Below are 16491 nucleotides of genomic sequence, written 5' to 3'. Positions count from 1 at the left end.
GCCTCGTGAATGCACACTACACCCCAGCTCTTGGGCAGCAACATAGCACACTAGGGATGAATGCACACAAGGTCTCTAGCGTAGAGAAGAAAACACGTAACTCACAAAGTTTCCAAGCTGTGCAGCCCATCAAAGCCGTTGGCACCCAGGCTTTGGATCCGGTTGTTGTGCAGGTGCCTGTGGGTAAAACAGAGATATTCAATGGACAGCCTAGCTGATTTTTTCCTGCTAATTTGATCCATGATCCAGAGACATCTTGCATGCTGAGTATGGCCTGAACAGGGATGGCATCATGTGTTATGAGGTTTCCTCTCATCTCATAAGGCAAAGCACATAATAGATGCAATAGTGCATGCAGAGCAGCCGCAGAGCTCCTATTCTCCCCAGGAAATCCAAGCTGACACAGGAGTTTCCCCAAGACCTCCACTTTCACAGCTGCTGAGTGGGTTTGAATGCACATGCTTAAACAAGAAGCCTCATGAGATGCTCTAGATCTTACCTTACCTTGCTAACACAGTTTGGGCCCAATCCTGCAAAACGCTGTGCAGTTTCAGCAGCCATTCATAGGCACTGGGTGCTGTCTAAGGACAGAGTCATATTTGGGCTCCTCAGAGCCTTAATAGCAGCAAGAAGACTTTAAGTTCAGAATCATCCTGTTAATCATGGTTTTATTTTCTTTACTTGCAAAAAAAATGAATATACTGCCAGATCCTGGATTAACGCTAGTTTGACTGCAGTAAAAGTTATCTTCAGTTTAATGTATCAAAGCGTCTGGCTGGAGTGGAGGGTCTATGAGACATGCACACACACAAACATCTGGGGGCTTTAGCCACCAGGCTTCCAGTACAGCCGGTGGGAGCCACATGACTAATTGTGCATCTGAATGCACAATTAGTGCTCAGATGCACAAATGTCCCTGTGAAATCCTACTCAATGGCACCTTGAAGTGGGAATAGAAAGATCTTGTGAGCAGCCTGGGGAATGTCTGCTGAAAAGCAGGGGAAGGCAAAATACTGTTGTCCAGACTGCACTTCCACCAGCATGTGCTTAAGCACATTAGTGATGTCCATGTTTGCACTGGGACAACCTGTGTGGAGAAATGCCCACAGAGGAGGTAAGGTCTTCTGGGACAAGATGCTCCTTTTCTCTGTCAGTGCAGGTTTCCCCATCAGTTCATTTTACATCTCAGGTGTCTCCTGATCTAACAGCCTTTGTCCAATAGTGCTGCCTCCTTCCAAGAGCCTGGGGGAGACTCCACACTGGCAGGTGGATCAATGATTTTTTCGTTACTTGATCTTAATCTGTCTCAGCTTGAAAAATCTTTCACTCCACCTGGATTCAAGTGTGAACTGTTTGGCTGAGCACAAACAGCTCCCACTGCCAAATATTCTGGGGTAAAACAGGAGGGAGCTGGGAGTGGAGGAACAGCCAGGCTCTAGGGCAGTTTGGTATGGACTTGCAAAACAGTGTGCAGCTCAGAAACCAGCCCCAAAAGGATGTTTGTCATTAGGATAAGAATGTACACGCAGTTCAGAGGAAGGGGAAGGGAGGGGAAAGGTATGTGATAAAATGTTTGCTCCTTTGAGCAAATGGTGAAAAAGAAAAGGAAGTTGCCTGCAAGAAAACATGGTTTGATTGTCACTCTTAGAGGAAAAAAGAGGCTGAGATCAAAATCCAAGTCAGGACCTTAGAGGAGAAATTTCTCTTTGTCACAAGATAAGAAGTTCAAGTCAGAATGGTTTCCTCTGTTAAATTTTATGGGGATGTTTCAGATCACATTGCCCTTACTTCACTTGGGACTTCCAGCATAAGATCATGCCAGACATTTTTGTCCCTTTGAGCTTTGGATACTGCATTTGGTAAATTGAGGGCTTGGATCTGGAGTCACTCTCTGTAAGTCCAGCAAGAGGTACCACAGGTAAAAGCTGCTGAGTGGAACTCCATCACTTGGCCAATACACCTGTCTACTGTGAGGGGATGGTATGAGGAGGAAATAACCCTAGGGAAAATGTGAGCTGCTTAGAGCCTATCAGGATGGTATGTCAGGTGATCTTTTCTCAGCTTGGACATGCTGAGCAGCTTGAACTGACCAGTATCACTCAAGTCATGCAGGGAAAGAGAATAGAGAAGCAACCACCCGTTGTGTTTAAATTTAGCTCTAAAATGATTTGTTTGAAGACAAAGCAATGAAAATCTTTAGAAGGGTGTTCTTTGTTGACAAGAAAATTAAGAGCAACCAGAAAACAACTTATAAAGAGAATTGCTGTCCAAGCTTAACTCTAGAGTTTTTATCCAACCACATGACAATAATAGAAATGAGAGTTTGAATGCAGTATAAACTGGAAAGGTAAACACTTGAAAAGACATTCATTTCTTCCATCTTGCCTTTGTTTTTCCTCCCCTGGTAAACACATTTTAACAAGTGGAATTGCAACATCTCTAGTGTCTGTCAATTTGAGCTCATCCCACATGGCATTATATTCTGCCCTGCAAATTAAGGCTGGTTTGCTAGCAACTCTAGATATTTGGTTCTGGGCTATAAACAACCATCTTTTGATGCAAATACATGAGAAGTCTGTAAGCACGCCCTATACCTACTGGAACTGGTATCCACCACTGTCCTCAGTAAGAGCAACAAGCTTAAAAATCTATGTATCTCCCTTTGCAGGCCAGTACCATAGTACCATGGTTTAATTTGGGGCAATCATCCATGAAGGTAGTTTTGCCCAAGAAGGAGCAGAAGAGTCACCGTTTTTCTGTAGGCTGGCCTCTGGACCAGCTGTGTTTTCTGCTGGCTGTGTTTAATACATCTGCACTAGCAAACAGTGATGGATTTCTTTGCAAAAACAATCGCCATGGCTGGCTTTCCCACTGACGGGCCTCCAACAGGATCATATACAACTTCCCCACATGCTCCTGCAGCAGAGTGAGTACTACTGCATGTCATGATGGCTTCCCATACTTTAAGATGGGTTACCTTTTCTGCTGTGTCCGGTCAACCTATGCTGTGTAGTGCTGAGAGGCAACATAATCTGTGGCTGCACAATGGCTGTAGAGTACAACACTGTCATAATCCCTTGGACAGGCTAGAGAGAGACACTTCACCTTGCTTACTCTCTCAGCTGATGAGACTTCAGAAGCACACCAGAAAAAAATATGTACAAGACTCATTTGTGTCCCACAAAAAACACACAGCAGTTTCTAGAAAGAAGATTTTCTGTCCCAGCCAACAAATTCTTATGACAAAACGAGCTTAAAACAAGATTAATCCAAATCCTCCTTGAAGAAGTCCTTGCAGAATTTGTTTCATTTTCCTTTCACTCTCATTTCCATGTATTTTTCCAGTGGATGAAAAGACCCTGGAGAACAGTCTTGTATTGAACTAAGAAACAGCCCAACACAAGCAATAGCACTGCTGGCTCCCAGCTCGGTCTGGAAATGCCACCTCCAAGGGGCAGGGTACCTCTGTTGTATTGTCTTACACACAAGGGAAAGCAGTTTGAGCTAATGTGCTACACACTAGTTCAATAAGGGTTCTTGCCTGCATGAACAGGAGAGTAGACTGTAAGGAAAGGGAACTGATATTACATCTGGGTAGTGCATTGGTGAGACCAGCTCTGGAAGGTTAAATATATTTCTGGTATCCACATTGCTAATGGGAGGTTGATATTTTGGAATGGTTGCAGAGAAGAGCCATAAAAATGATCCAAGGGCTGGAAAAAACTAGGATGTAGACTTAAGGAACTCAATCTGTTTAACTTATTAAAAATAAGATCAAGGGCACAAGTGCAGTGTAACATATAGGATCCTTCCTGGTTAGAAAATGGGTACTAAAATGGTTCTGGGATTTAGTGGAGAAAAGAATAATAAGAACAAATGTATGAAGTCAAAGTCAAAAAAAAATTCAAGATGGAAATATGACCTTTTTTTTTTGTTAACACTGAGGATGATTAATCACTGGAACAAACTACAAAAAGAAGTGGTTGATTCTCCATCTCTTTCATTTCTAACAGCTTCATTTTTTCTTCTTATAAAGGATAAATGCAACCATTTTCCATCAGTTATTTGCATTAGATGATCTTGAACTGAGTTCAAAACCTTAAACGCTCTGAGTTCTCCCACTGCACCAACTATTGCCATGATGAATTTCCAGCCTGATCTTGGCAACACTGTCCTTTTCCTCATTCTGGCCAAAGATAAGCAGAGAAATCTAAATCATAAATGGTACAAATTCCCATGGGCTACTCCTGTCAGCGAAGGACCAGCCATTAGACTTGCCTGGTGAAGAATAGAACTCAATTAGAAGTGACATTGTCAGGGTTGTGTCAGGAGTGGTATTCATTTCTTCCTCAAGCACTGGAGAGGGAAACTAACTTTTGTCAAGGCAACACGCTTGGTCCTCAGATAGAAAAGGCACTTTTGCCAATTAAAAGGCCAATGAATGGGACCCAGATGTTCTAGGCAATATTGTTCTTAATAATAATGAATTGCACATGCCTGGCATTTCCTCCCCAACCCTGGGGTTCCAAAGCACTTCTCAGAGGGGGACTTGTTTACTCCATTTTACAGGTGAAGAAAGTGATGCACAGGCTCACCCCAACGCTCTGATCTAACACACTGGGATTTGTGTTGGGAAGGTCTGAGTCCCACTAGATTCTGTGATATCTGCTGAAATTACTGGTGCTCAGCACCTTTGGAAATCAGGGATGAGATGTTTGACATTTGCTCCCAGACATGGAGGACACTGAAAATCAGTGGCCCCTTTTGAAAAATTTGACCAAAATGACTAATACCTGAGCAAGGACTGAAATGGGAATGGGAACCAAGAGTCTTGGAAACTAGTTTCCTCTAGTCACTAAAGCATGCTGTTAGAGGTAAAGATGCATCATGTCTTTAGATGATAAAAGCTGTACAAAAGAGAAAAGTGAACAGAATCTCCTTCATTTACTGACTTCAGTTCTCAACACTTCAGTTCTCTACACATCACTCAACTGGAAAGATTGGTGGGTGACCTAGGAGGGAGGTGCTCCCAAATGAGTTGCTTCTCCTGCACAATAAAACAGCAGATAAAATTCAGGCCACATGAATGTAAAGTGATGTAGAAGGGGGGAAAACCAGTCTTACAGGAGCTTATGCAGTAACAGGCTCTTCAGTATCTACAGCCACTTAGGAATGAGGTCCTGGTGTTCAATAGCTGTCAAAAAAGCAGATTGAATGGTAGGAATGACTAGAAAAGAAAAAAAATGGATTACAGAACAGCATTGTACCACTGTATAAATTCATGGTTCATCTTTGTCTTCATTACAATGTGCAGTTCTGGTCTCTCCACCTCAAAAGGACAGAGGAATGAACAAGTGTGATCCACAGACTAACTTCAGCTTATGGAACAGCTAACCGGACAGGACTGGAAAAGTTACATTGAAGGAGGGGTATGACAGACAGCTACAAATATATGGATGGCACAGTCAAGATAGAGACTGTTCATGGTCTCTCCCAGTGCAAGAATGAGAGAGGCATTAGGCAAAACTACCCAGCAGCAGGATGAAAGCAATGTAAGAATACCTCTTCACACCATGGATCATTAGTCTGTGAAACTCCTTGCCACAAGATATTGTGAATGACTAAAATTTCCTTTTTTGCAAAAAGCAACTGGACAAATTCATGGAAAAAAATTCCATCAATGGGTCTTACAAGTAAAAAGCTCATCTCTGGTTTGGGAAATCTCTGAACCACAAATGAACCTGTGAATGTATTCTGAGGAAGCAGAACAATCATCTTACCCTGTTCTTACATTTTTCTTTAGCCATTTGATGCTGGCCCATGCTGGGACAACTAATAGGGCTGAAGATACCTTTGGTTTGCCCCCAAGTGTAGCTGTTAATAGGTTCTTGCCTTTTCCCAGAGCGTCTGTTTTTGAAACACCTGTGGGCAGGCAGACTAGCTGATCAGGGCAAAGTTAAGATGAATGGAGCATCCTTTCTGCATCAGGGGTCCAAGGCAACTGACTGGCTTCAAGCTTACTCCATGTGAGGCAGCAAATAATCCTTTTGACAACATGGCCTTCAGCATTACAGGGATGTTTGAGTCAGTCGTGTTTCCAGGAGTGAAGGCTCCCTGGACACCTGAATGGAGAAGGATTCAGGTTTGGACCTTGTTTGCTGCAACTTAAGGGATTTCCTGCAATGAAAGTAAAACCTCTCAAAGACTTTCTCTAGCCAGAGAACTGGTACATCATTACAGGGTTGCAGTGCAAACCTCTCTGCTGCCTGCCCTGTGGGGGAGAGGGCACTCTGACTCTGTGTCCCATTCAGTCCCTCACATGTCTGCTCAGAGTGCTCACAACTCCTTTGATGACACTAGGAAGGGAAGGAATGGCAGTCCATTTCAGAGATGTGGTAGCCAGGAGACTGTGTGGCATTGTGGGAGTTCCTGGCTACGGTTCCCAAATTTGTCCATTTGAGATTTTGCTTCTGGGCTAATGGACCCCTCTAAGGACCGTGGCTGGAAGAAGCACTTTGATTCCTGTTTTGGGAGTTGACATTCTGCTGAATTCAGCCCACAGAGGAGACCAGGGACACTAACGAGAACTGCTGTCATGCACTTCATTAACCTGTCAGCACAGCACCATGGGGGTTTCAGATGCTCATCTTCTAAATGAAAAATCCTTTATGCCCAGGAAAGATGATGTTTTTTGTAAAAAAATCTTTTCTTCATACAAACTACTAGCTGTTCAGAACCAGTTCTACTTGCAGATGCTAAGACACATTCTGTCCCGAGTAAATCAGCCCTGGAGGTAACACCTTCAGTATCCTATTCCCCTGAACTACCCTAATCAAACAAGCCAACTCCCTTCTGCCATTAGCAGCACAGTGCCAACATCACAGCAAATGAAGCCCTTGTTATCAAAGCTGGGGAAGGGATGGTGCCAATTACTGAGGCTCATAGATTTCATGATGAGTGATTTACGTGAGGCTCTGCTTACTGAACACCCTGCAGCTCTAGTTAGAAACCTGCAACAGCAATAGATGGGAATAAGATCAGGGAATTCCTCAACAGAGGTGTAATTTATTAGCAGAGACTGAACCCCTTAACTTGTTCCAGATTGAGGCTTGTATATTCTGGAGTTGGTTCTTTCCATCATTGCTGCAAGATCAGCCACATCTCTCCCAAAGGCCCAAGGTGTGTGGAGGAGGAAAAGCACATCTCTGCACCTGGGAAGGTCGTGCCCTCAGCCATGGTCAGCCGTGTCCATGAGCATTAATCATACAATAAATAAGATTCCCCTATGCTCCTCCACATCTGCTCTTGTCTCTCCTCCCCCAGGTGCTCATTTTAATACCTCCCAGGCTAGAAGTTTCCTGAAGTTTATGGTAGCAGCTAGCTCTTCTTTTCCATCTATGTGCAAATTCAGATACTTGCATAAAAATGCACATACGTATCATTTGCATCCCAGTGGGGAAAGTCTCCTTGCAAACTTTACTGCCTAACTTGGCTGGCTTTTCAGAGTGTGTGCTTCTCTGCTTGGTGGGCGAGTCTGAAGCAAGGAAATATCTCTGGTAGGGGTACAGGAAGAACACTGGGTGACTTTCCACTGGTTATGTGCTGACAGGGGTATGCATGGAAGCATGGGAGAGATTTATGGGGCTTGTTCTGCCAAACACTTGCGATCCCACAAAAATTTAGCATCGTGTCCCACAGCGCCTGGCAGGATCACACATGTGTTCCTTTCCAGTTGTCTGTGGTAGGACATTATTCTCTCCCTTGTGACCTAATGGCCAATGACTTTTATTTCTTAAGCTTGCCTGTTTAATTAAGAAGTTGCTTCTCACCCAAAGTATTGAATAAGCCAGAATGAAAGCAGCGTGCTTTTGAGACTGAAATAATAACCCAAATGTCAGCTCACCCTCCATGCTAGCTATTAAAGCTGAATGAAGTGGTTGCATTACGATAGTCATGGGATGCCTTGGTAGAATGGGCACTATTGTGGGTGAAAACTACTTATTTGACACTTCTCAAGTTGCTCTTAGCATTTCTTCTAAATAAGCCTTTATGCTTTGTCTAAACAGCTGAAGTTGATGCTTAGTAAAAATCTGGACAGTGCTTTGTCCAGGCACTTTCTATGCGAGATGGATTTAGTAAACACTTTAAATTTTGAAAGTGAAATAATTGCTAGACTTTCACTAGGCACCACATGCCAGTGTTACTTAACAGCCTGGTAGCAACATGCATATTACCAAAATAAAAGGTAGCATTTTGTGTAGATACAGAATTTCTGGAGTTATTGGCAATCGCACCTGAACTTACTAATCAACACCAAAAAAATAGTGACTGGATAATTTGCACATGTAAACTTCCATTTAAAAGACAGATAAGATGCAAGCCTCTGTTAATGGAAAGGATGCACCCCATGGTGAAAAATGTAAATGTATCCCATCTGGACCAGGTGACCTCTGAGAGCAGCAGCATTCTCTGCATTGCTCTGAACACTGTCAGTAAAGTGTTTTTAATGCAAACTAGACAATAACATGCATCAAAGGGTTTGTGATCACTGCAAAGAATCCACAGTTGATCAGTATGCATAATACAGTCATGCACGTAAGCACACACAGGTGTGGACAAGGTGTTGAGATGCGACCTTTTGTTCAAAATCAAAGTTGATCAAAAAGTCTCCTTGGCATGTTTTCCAAAAAAACATATTGCTTTTTGACCTGAATGAAAATTGTTGCAATTTTTTTTTGTGTATAGATAGAAATTCCTGCAGTTTTAACATGGGAAGCAGAGAGGAAATAGAAATGATAAGTTTTTTGTTGCTTGAATTTTGTGGGAAAAAACATGCATTTTGTTTTCAGATACTGACTTTCTTATGCAAAGCATTTTTTTCAAAAATGTTGGGGAGATTTTTTTACTATTCAGTGAAAAATGGGGAAACCATGAAGAAATTCGAAAGAGAATTTTAGCATTTCATATGAAATGATGGAGATTCTTTGAGTCTCTTGAATAAAACCTCTGGCTGCCACCTCTGGAGCAAAAAGCTATTTCTCATGAGCAAGCAGCAGGGCTTTCCCTGTGATCTCTGGCTTCCCCATGAGAAGAGGACACCACTTGCTCAGACCTGGTCAGCACATTGTCCCAGCTGGAAGATGCCGCGACTGTGACGGTGTAACAAGTGGAGAAGGCTTACAGCACCACGAGGCTGCTGAGGTTCTGGAAGGCGTAATCGGGTATGCGCCAGATCTGGTTGAGAGCCAGGGTCATGGCCTGCAGCGCTGGCAGGTGGTTCAGAGCCTGGACAGGGATCTCCGTCAGGGCATTATCATCCAGCCACAGGTGACGTAAGGAAAGCAGCCCCTCAAAGCTCTTCTCAGGCACCACAGAGATAAGGTTTGCATCCAGGCGTCTGAGTGGGAAAGAAACAGGGTGGGGATAAGTGAGAGACTGATCTAGCATTTATTTCTGTGCCCACAGTGTTATGTAAAGGGAGTTTTGGTGCCGAGGCGGGATGGATTGATGGCCAGGGAGATTAAGGTAGTCTGTAAATAATGATTAGCAGAAGAAGGTCTCAGTGCAAGGCTCCTGCCTGTGCCCACAGAGGACATTTGACCTGTCAAGGCACCACCAAAGATGCTCTGTTCTCCATGGCCCATTTATTGCTGTCAGATCTGCCAGCTCTTTAAACAAAGCGTCTGGGCTGAGTCCCATTCTGCTTTCATGAAGACCCACCAAATGGCTACTAGCCAGCTGTGGCTTGCAGGCACCCCACTTAAAAATGAGGATCAAAGCTACATTTCCTGGGGCTGGGCTTGCCATGGATCTGCCCAAACCTTATAGGGCAAGCGTTGTGCACTGTGCCTCCGAACTGTGCAAGCACAGCCCTGTCCTGGGGACCCCAGAGCCCACTCAGACCTACTGCTGCAGGATGTGCAGGAAACCCAGATGATATGGGCAAAGTCTCATTCAGAGGAAAAGGATTTGCCTGGAAATTTGAGATATATGGTAGCTCTGCTTGGGGTCCTGCATTAGATTTGAACAGTCAGAGCTACCTACAAAACTATGAGGTGCAGGAAACACGGAGAGCAAGTCAGACCATATGTCATAACACAGGAATTAAGCCCGCACTCTCTGTATTGCACATGTTCAGGCCTTTCTTTCTCCTTGATTTGCCAATTGCTTTTTTTTAATCATCATGGAAACCTTAAGGCAGTTGAAAAGCAGAGGTTTAATTTAGTTGGAAACTTTATTTTTAAAGATGTGTTTTTGTTCCAAATCAGAATGAGAAGCCAAAAAATATTAAACTTATTATGAAACAAAAAAGTTCAAAAACTGGGTTTGGGAATCATCTCAAAGATATCTTGTTTCAACAGTGGTGGGCAGGATCTAATGTGTTACCTATAGATTTTAAAATCAAACTATTAGAGGAAAACACTTCAAATTTGGAAGAAGAACCAGGAACCAATTATACCAGGGAGAAAGAAAATTCTAATTTCAATTCATGGCCAACAGAGCTTGTTGTTTTTCCAAACAGTCTAGAAGAAAGTTCTCTGAATTCAAACTGCAAAGAGAAAGCACTTTTTCTCTCGTGAAAGCATTAGAAAAGGCAGTTAGCAAAACTGTTAGGGCCTCAGCCCTTGAATCAAAGATCCGCAATAAACTGAATGTGGTATAGAAATTAGTATTTTTTACTATAGAAATTAATATTTTTGACAAAAGTTGAATGCTGGAATAGAGCCCCAGACAGTTCCCCCCCCGCCAACAGTTGTCCAAAGGGCACACAGAACATTTCATAGATCACAAACCAGCACTCTGTAATGAACTTCAAATCTGTAGCAGGAAACCAAAAGCTTCACTGCCATGTGCCATGGAGCAGGGAATATCCCAGGTACGAGCTGTAGTCTCAGTTTCTGCAGTGGGGTGAGGGTGGTATTTCCTAGGTGAAATTCTTAGGCGGTCTTACGAAATGGACTTTTTTTTTATGTTACAGAGAAAGACGTTTCCTCTGCTGAGCCCTGACTTGAACAGGCATTCCTCCTTTAACCCAAATCCGGGGATCTGTACCTGATCAAGAAGTGCAATTCCTTAGACCTCCCTTGGACAACCATCATTTAAATGCAATGTACAAGTCTTAACATAATCATCCCAGCTAACTGAAAGGATAATTCCAAAGTCAATTAAGTAACTATGTCAATCTTCCCATTTTACCACATTAATGATTTTCTCCAGGTTACAATACATTTGCATTGCTGTGAAATAGCATTTCCTGTTGCAAGGCTGTTTGACTGAAAGTTTTTCAGTCAGCTCTAATGACTCTTTTTACAGATAACAGGAATGAATCACACCCAAGGCTCAATATCATTGCCACAGCATTTACATCTTTGTCCAGAAGGCTAACACAAGGTAGTGTATGTTTTTGTCTTGATGAAGATGGCCATGTTGCAAGCTCTGCCTCAATTTATCTCCTGTCACCAAGACTACAGACAAATCAGAGCACAATATCATGCATATTCTTGAGAAAGCAAATGTAAAGAATAAAGATCAGAAAAGCAAATCCTGCAGCAGCTCAGGGTAAGACTGAAAAGCCTGGCTGGAAAGTTTCATCAAAATGTATTGGGACAAACAAGAACTTTTTGACCAAAATTTAAACTTGTGTGGGAAACATTAATATTGGCTTTATTTTTCCATTCCTTCTTCAGCATAAGAGTTTTGTTAGTTTTTGGCATCATTATTTGTTTTATTCAGAAAAAAAAATACTGCTTACTTTTCACAGAGACATGCTTTCATCCAAATCTCTATATGTTTACTGAAAACTGTTTTAAAATGAATGTTCTGTTTTAAGTTTAATTAAAGAACAGGCAATGAAAATATCCGCTGAGAATAGTTATCATTTTTCAAAATCAAATTAAGTTTTTAGAAATGGAGACACTAAAACAGAACCAAGGGCTGGAATACAAGGCTGAGTTGTTCATGACAAGGAGTGTTTATAGCAAGACAGTGAGATGGCCCCTGGACTATTTAGCTTCATGTCCCACTTTGGTCATGAGCTTCCAGGCAAAGCCATAGGCACAAGCCACAAGGGAATTTGCCTTCTATGGCATGGTGCCCCAGGTGTTAGGGAAACAGTTAATGCAGCTGGATTTTCTCCACAGCAATTTACTGTATGCTCAGGGAAGGCACTTTTTACATCCACGGTCCTCTAGGTATCAGAGTGTCAATGAGGTAGGATGGGAAACTGGTGGATTTCTTTGAAGCAGTCAGTGTTAGGTTATGAAGTAAAAAGCTCGTTTCCAAAATCACAAAGGAGCACAGAGAGACAACGGCAGGTGAGGGAACCTGGACTGTATCCTGCTCCAGCTTCTCCCAGGCCTATCACAGGAGAGTGTTGAACCCATCAAGGATTCAGCTCCACAAACACAGAGACCACAGAGGCATAACGGCAGGTGGGGGAACAAAAATTACCTACTCAGAAGACACCCTGTATGGGCTCCTCTCAGGGCTGTTCCAGGAGAGCATTATCCCCATGGACGAGGTATGAAACCCAGCAAGATTAGGCAAATGGCGTAGCCCTTCCAAGCAGCTTTCAGACGGAGTGGGGTTACTGCCTAGGGCTCTGGGGCACATTGTGGGATGCAGGGGAAGAGCGTATGGGATTGTGCAAGACTTATTATGGGATGTTTAAGGGAGGAACCAAAGGTGCAGAAAGTGAGGAATCTAGGCAATTTGAGGAGGAACAAACATGCGGGAATAGAGGGATATGGGGATAAAAAGGGGCTGGTCATATGTATATGGGGCTGCTCAGTATGCTTGTCTGGCCATACTCTGCCCCTGATCAGTGCAGTCTGTCCTCTCTTATTAAATTCATTTCTAACTCTTTTCCTGGGTGAAGAACTCTGTTCTGTATTCAACTGGCATCAGACCATCAAACAGAGGACCCATGTGTCTGTGGTGCGAGCCACTGGAGTGAGCGAGGGTCTGCGAGTGAGTGTGCAATTGCTAGTGAACATCAAGCCAGACTATCCAGCAAGTAGGTGAAGTGACTTGGGAGCCAGGTATGTGTGTGTGTCCCTAAGGGTGAGACCACGGAGGCAGCTGGCTACTGGGGAGACCAGGGGAGTCCTGGCAGACTGTCAGGGAAACTGTGGGGTCTGGGTGTCAACCGAGACCCATCTGTGTGTGTGTGTGTGTGCGCGCCTAGAGCTGAGGTACCTGGAAGAGTAAGGATGCAGAATCACCTACTAAATGCACTGTGTGTCCAAGGAGAGCTGGGGGAGGGATCCAGAATGTGTGTGTGTGTGTGTGTGTGTGTGTGTGTGTGTGTTGGAGGACTCCACATTGTACAAATGTATACGCGTATGTCCCACTAATGGACCTTCCTCCTGATCAGCCAGAGAGGGGAACAGGATGAGGCCGCTGGTGCTGTGTCTGAGTGCTGAGAGTGTCTGTCCACATTGATCTGTGTGGCCAGCCATGTATGCATGTACAAATATATATATGTTGTATATGTGTGTTGCTGTGGGTGCCTACTGGGATTACATGCTCAACCTTGCTACTTGTTGGACCTAGGAACGTGGAGTTGTGGCAGCCTCCTCCTGTAGGGCAACCATGTTTGGCCTCCTTACCTAATGCTCAGATACCTACATACCTCTGTGAGTCTGTATGTTTAGTACAGGGGCAATAATTGTGATTTGTCTAAGGAGTCTGTAAATGCTCCTGGATGGGGAGAAGCTTTGAACATGCTGCAGATCTGAGAACACTAGAGCCAGGCTGTAGCAGGTCTGTCTCTGCTGTGTGTGTGTGTGTGTGTGTGTGTGTGTGTGTGTGTGTGTCCTCCTGTCAACAAGAGGTTGCTTCCATATAACTAAAACAAACCACAAGTCTTCTACCTCTTCACCTTCATGGTGGGTGACTGGTGAAAACTAGGCATGTTGTGATGGATGTGGCTGCTGCCCATGTGAGACACTATCTGGAAAGCAGTGAGCTCAGGGAGGGAAGGGAAAGTGCTTGGTAAACTCCAGCCACATAATCACTGGCTTAATCTACTTCAGAGTGTGAAAATCAGATTTCAGCCAGATTCCTTGATGGAGTAAAAAGGAGACTTTCTGCTGGTTGCAATGAGCTGGACAAGGGCCTGAAGAAAGTCAGAAAGAGTGGCCTATTTGAACATAGTACACCAGACAGTACTCCTGTTTGGAGCTACTGAAGTTCAAATCAGGGACATGGAAGTGTCCAGTTAAAGGCATTTTATATGCAGCGTGATGGGCAGGATTCTTTATGTCCCTTTGCAACATCAACACATGAATAGAGAACAAAGTGATGGTTATGCTCTTGGTACCAAAAGGTCTTCAAATTGTTTAGTTGCTCCTCAGGCAGTTGCTGGCTCTTTCTGGAATAGGTACATTCTTTCTAATAAAAGCTGTGCATGTGGGGATTGCTAATTGCTATGGCTTTCAGACAGCTCTCTACTCTTTTCTGGAAGGAGAAAAGCTGAAGTTCTTGGCACAGAGTTGTTAGTAATTATATCAATTATACTAAACAAAAACCAACCCAACAGTTCTCTCCTTTCTTCAGTGTGTGACTCTGGCTCCGTAAGTGTTTTCTGTTATGATTTATACCTTAGATAATTAGGCCGATTAGTGGGTAAATGGGACAGCACAGGCTGGGGCTGGCTCCTCACCTTCCACGGAGATGTTTTAATCTTCGTTTCACCAAATCACTCACTTGGTTTTTCTTGCAAGCATTAACCCGTTTGTTGCTAACAGAGAAAGATTCCTCTTCATAGAGCTGCTCGATGGCTTGGAAGCGGGACGTTGTCTCATGCCTGCTATGGAGCAGTGCTGTAAGCCTGTGGGACTTACAGCCCCACAGTGGATGAGACACCCAGCAGTCCCCAGAACCCAGATGTCTACACAGACAAGATTTCCAAGCTCAACCAAAGATCAAGGCACTGCAGAGAGCTATCCCACTAGTTGCAGGTGAAGGGAGTTGATTTTAGGAGGGACATCCAAGAAGGAAGGCACATGAAAATCACCAGCTGCCTGAAAGTCCTGGCTTCTGGCTTTAGATCTGCATCTATTGCTGGTGGTTATGGGGCATTTATATGACTTAAACATGAGACAGTTAAAAAAAAAAAGTCCAAAAAAGTGCCCAGAATCACCTCAAATTTTACTCTATTTGCTGCTTTAAGGACTACAGTGCTGGAGGGAGAGGAGACTGCCTGAGAAGAACATTGAAAGTGCCTTGGCTTTTGGTATAAGTCTAGCAACTGTTAGGAGTGGGAAAGGGAAACCTGTCCTTGGGCAGCACAGTATCAGGTAGCCTGCTTGAAGGTGCAGGGTTAAGAGGCCAGCAGAGTGCAGGATCACAGCTCTGATTCATGTGGGCTTTGAAGAGCCACTTCATTGCTTTGTGTGTTGTCCGCGTTTGAGAAAGGCCTGAGGAGGAACTGCCAGCTCTTTTGCCAAAAATAGTCCGGAAATGATGCTGGGAGCAAAAACAATCTCAAGTAGGTTGGAAAGTCCTTTTCTGTGGGAATAGGCCAATAGTGGGAGATTCCACCTTCCCAGAGTGCAGAAGAGAAGCCAACGTAATCAGTGCAGCCACTTCAGGAGGTCCAGGTAGTGGTGGGGTTATATGCAGGTGCCAATGCAGCAAATATGAGGTATGTATTAATTCTGACAGGTCTCACTACACTCTCAGATTGTTTCCTGTGCATCGGCCTCATCAGTTTCTGTGAAGTGTCTTCTTCCAAGAACTGCTTCCAGAGTGCTTTCAGAGGATGTGGGACTGTGTTTCCTAGACATCTGTAAGCACATGCATCCTGCTGTCTGTAACATGACTGGTAGTCAACACTGACAGGAGTGGATAGCCAGAAAAACTCTCTCTGTTCCTTAGCAGATGTGATACAAATCTCAGACTATCATGGGCAGAAGCCACTTTTCCCAGCTCTTTCCAGCTCTTTCTGGCTATGAGCATATATAGAGGAAGCTGCAGCCCAGAAACCAACACAAACAATGCCATGCTGTCAGGAGATATCCTGACTTTTGCTGCTATTTCTTCTTCCTTGCACACAGAGGAGCTTATAATGGCGAACTATTTGGATGCTTTATAAAAACCGTGCACAGTAACCAGTCTGAAGTACAGACTCTGTGATGTTCCCCCACATCTCACAGGCCAGTCACAGCAGCGCATTGGGGCCTCAGACTCCAGTCCATCCTCCCAGAATCTGTGTAATATATTGGGCTATTATTATTTCCCTTGGTAAAGTTGGAGAAAACACGCCACCAAAGATCATAGGCAGTGTTGGGTGGCACTCAGCTGGATTGTTCTCCAGCCAAGCTGTGGAGACGTGCATCTTCCCTTGTGCCAGCAGCAGAATATAGGGCATGAAGAAAGGGCACTCAGGAGAGAGAGCTGTTGCCCTCAGAGGAGTGAGGATGGACACAGCAGCAGCTGGAGGAAGAGCTGGTTCCCCACTTTCCCCTGAATCCACTTCTTTCTCAG

The 16491-nt window shown here is 44.0% G+C and overlaps 1 protein-coding gene across 1 annotated transcript in view; it reads right to left on the bottom strand.

Annotated features, from left to right (window-relative positions):
* LGR6 (leucine rich repeat containing G protein-coupled receptor 6) overlaps positions 1-16491 on the bottom strand; it is a 160206-nt gene that overhangs the window by 40934 nt on the left and 102781 nt on the right. The window contains exons 5-6 of the mRNA XM_013961972.2: positions 9182-9397; positions 106-177 (exon numbers count right to left, since the gene is read on the bottom strand). Of these exons, the coding sequence (XP_013817426.2) occupies positions 106-177; positions 9182-9397 (288 nt within the window). The remainder of the gene's footprint in view (positions 1-105; positions 178-9181; positions 9398-16491) is intronic.

This window comes from Apteryx mantelli, chromosome 25, assembly GCF_036417845.1.
Source record: "Apteryx mantelli isolate bAptMan1 chromosome 25, bAptMan1.hap1, whole genome shotgun sequence".
Taxonomy (NCBI): Eukaryota; Metazoa; Chordata; class Aves; order Apterygiformes; family Apterygidae; genus Apteryx; species Apteryx mantelli.
The sequence above is the reverse complement of the archived record's forward strand: the minus strand, read 5'-3'. Positions and strand labels throughout refer to the sequence as shown.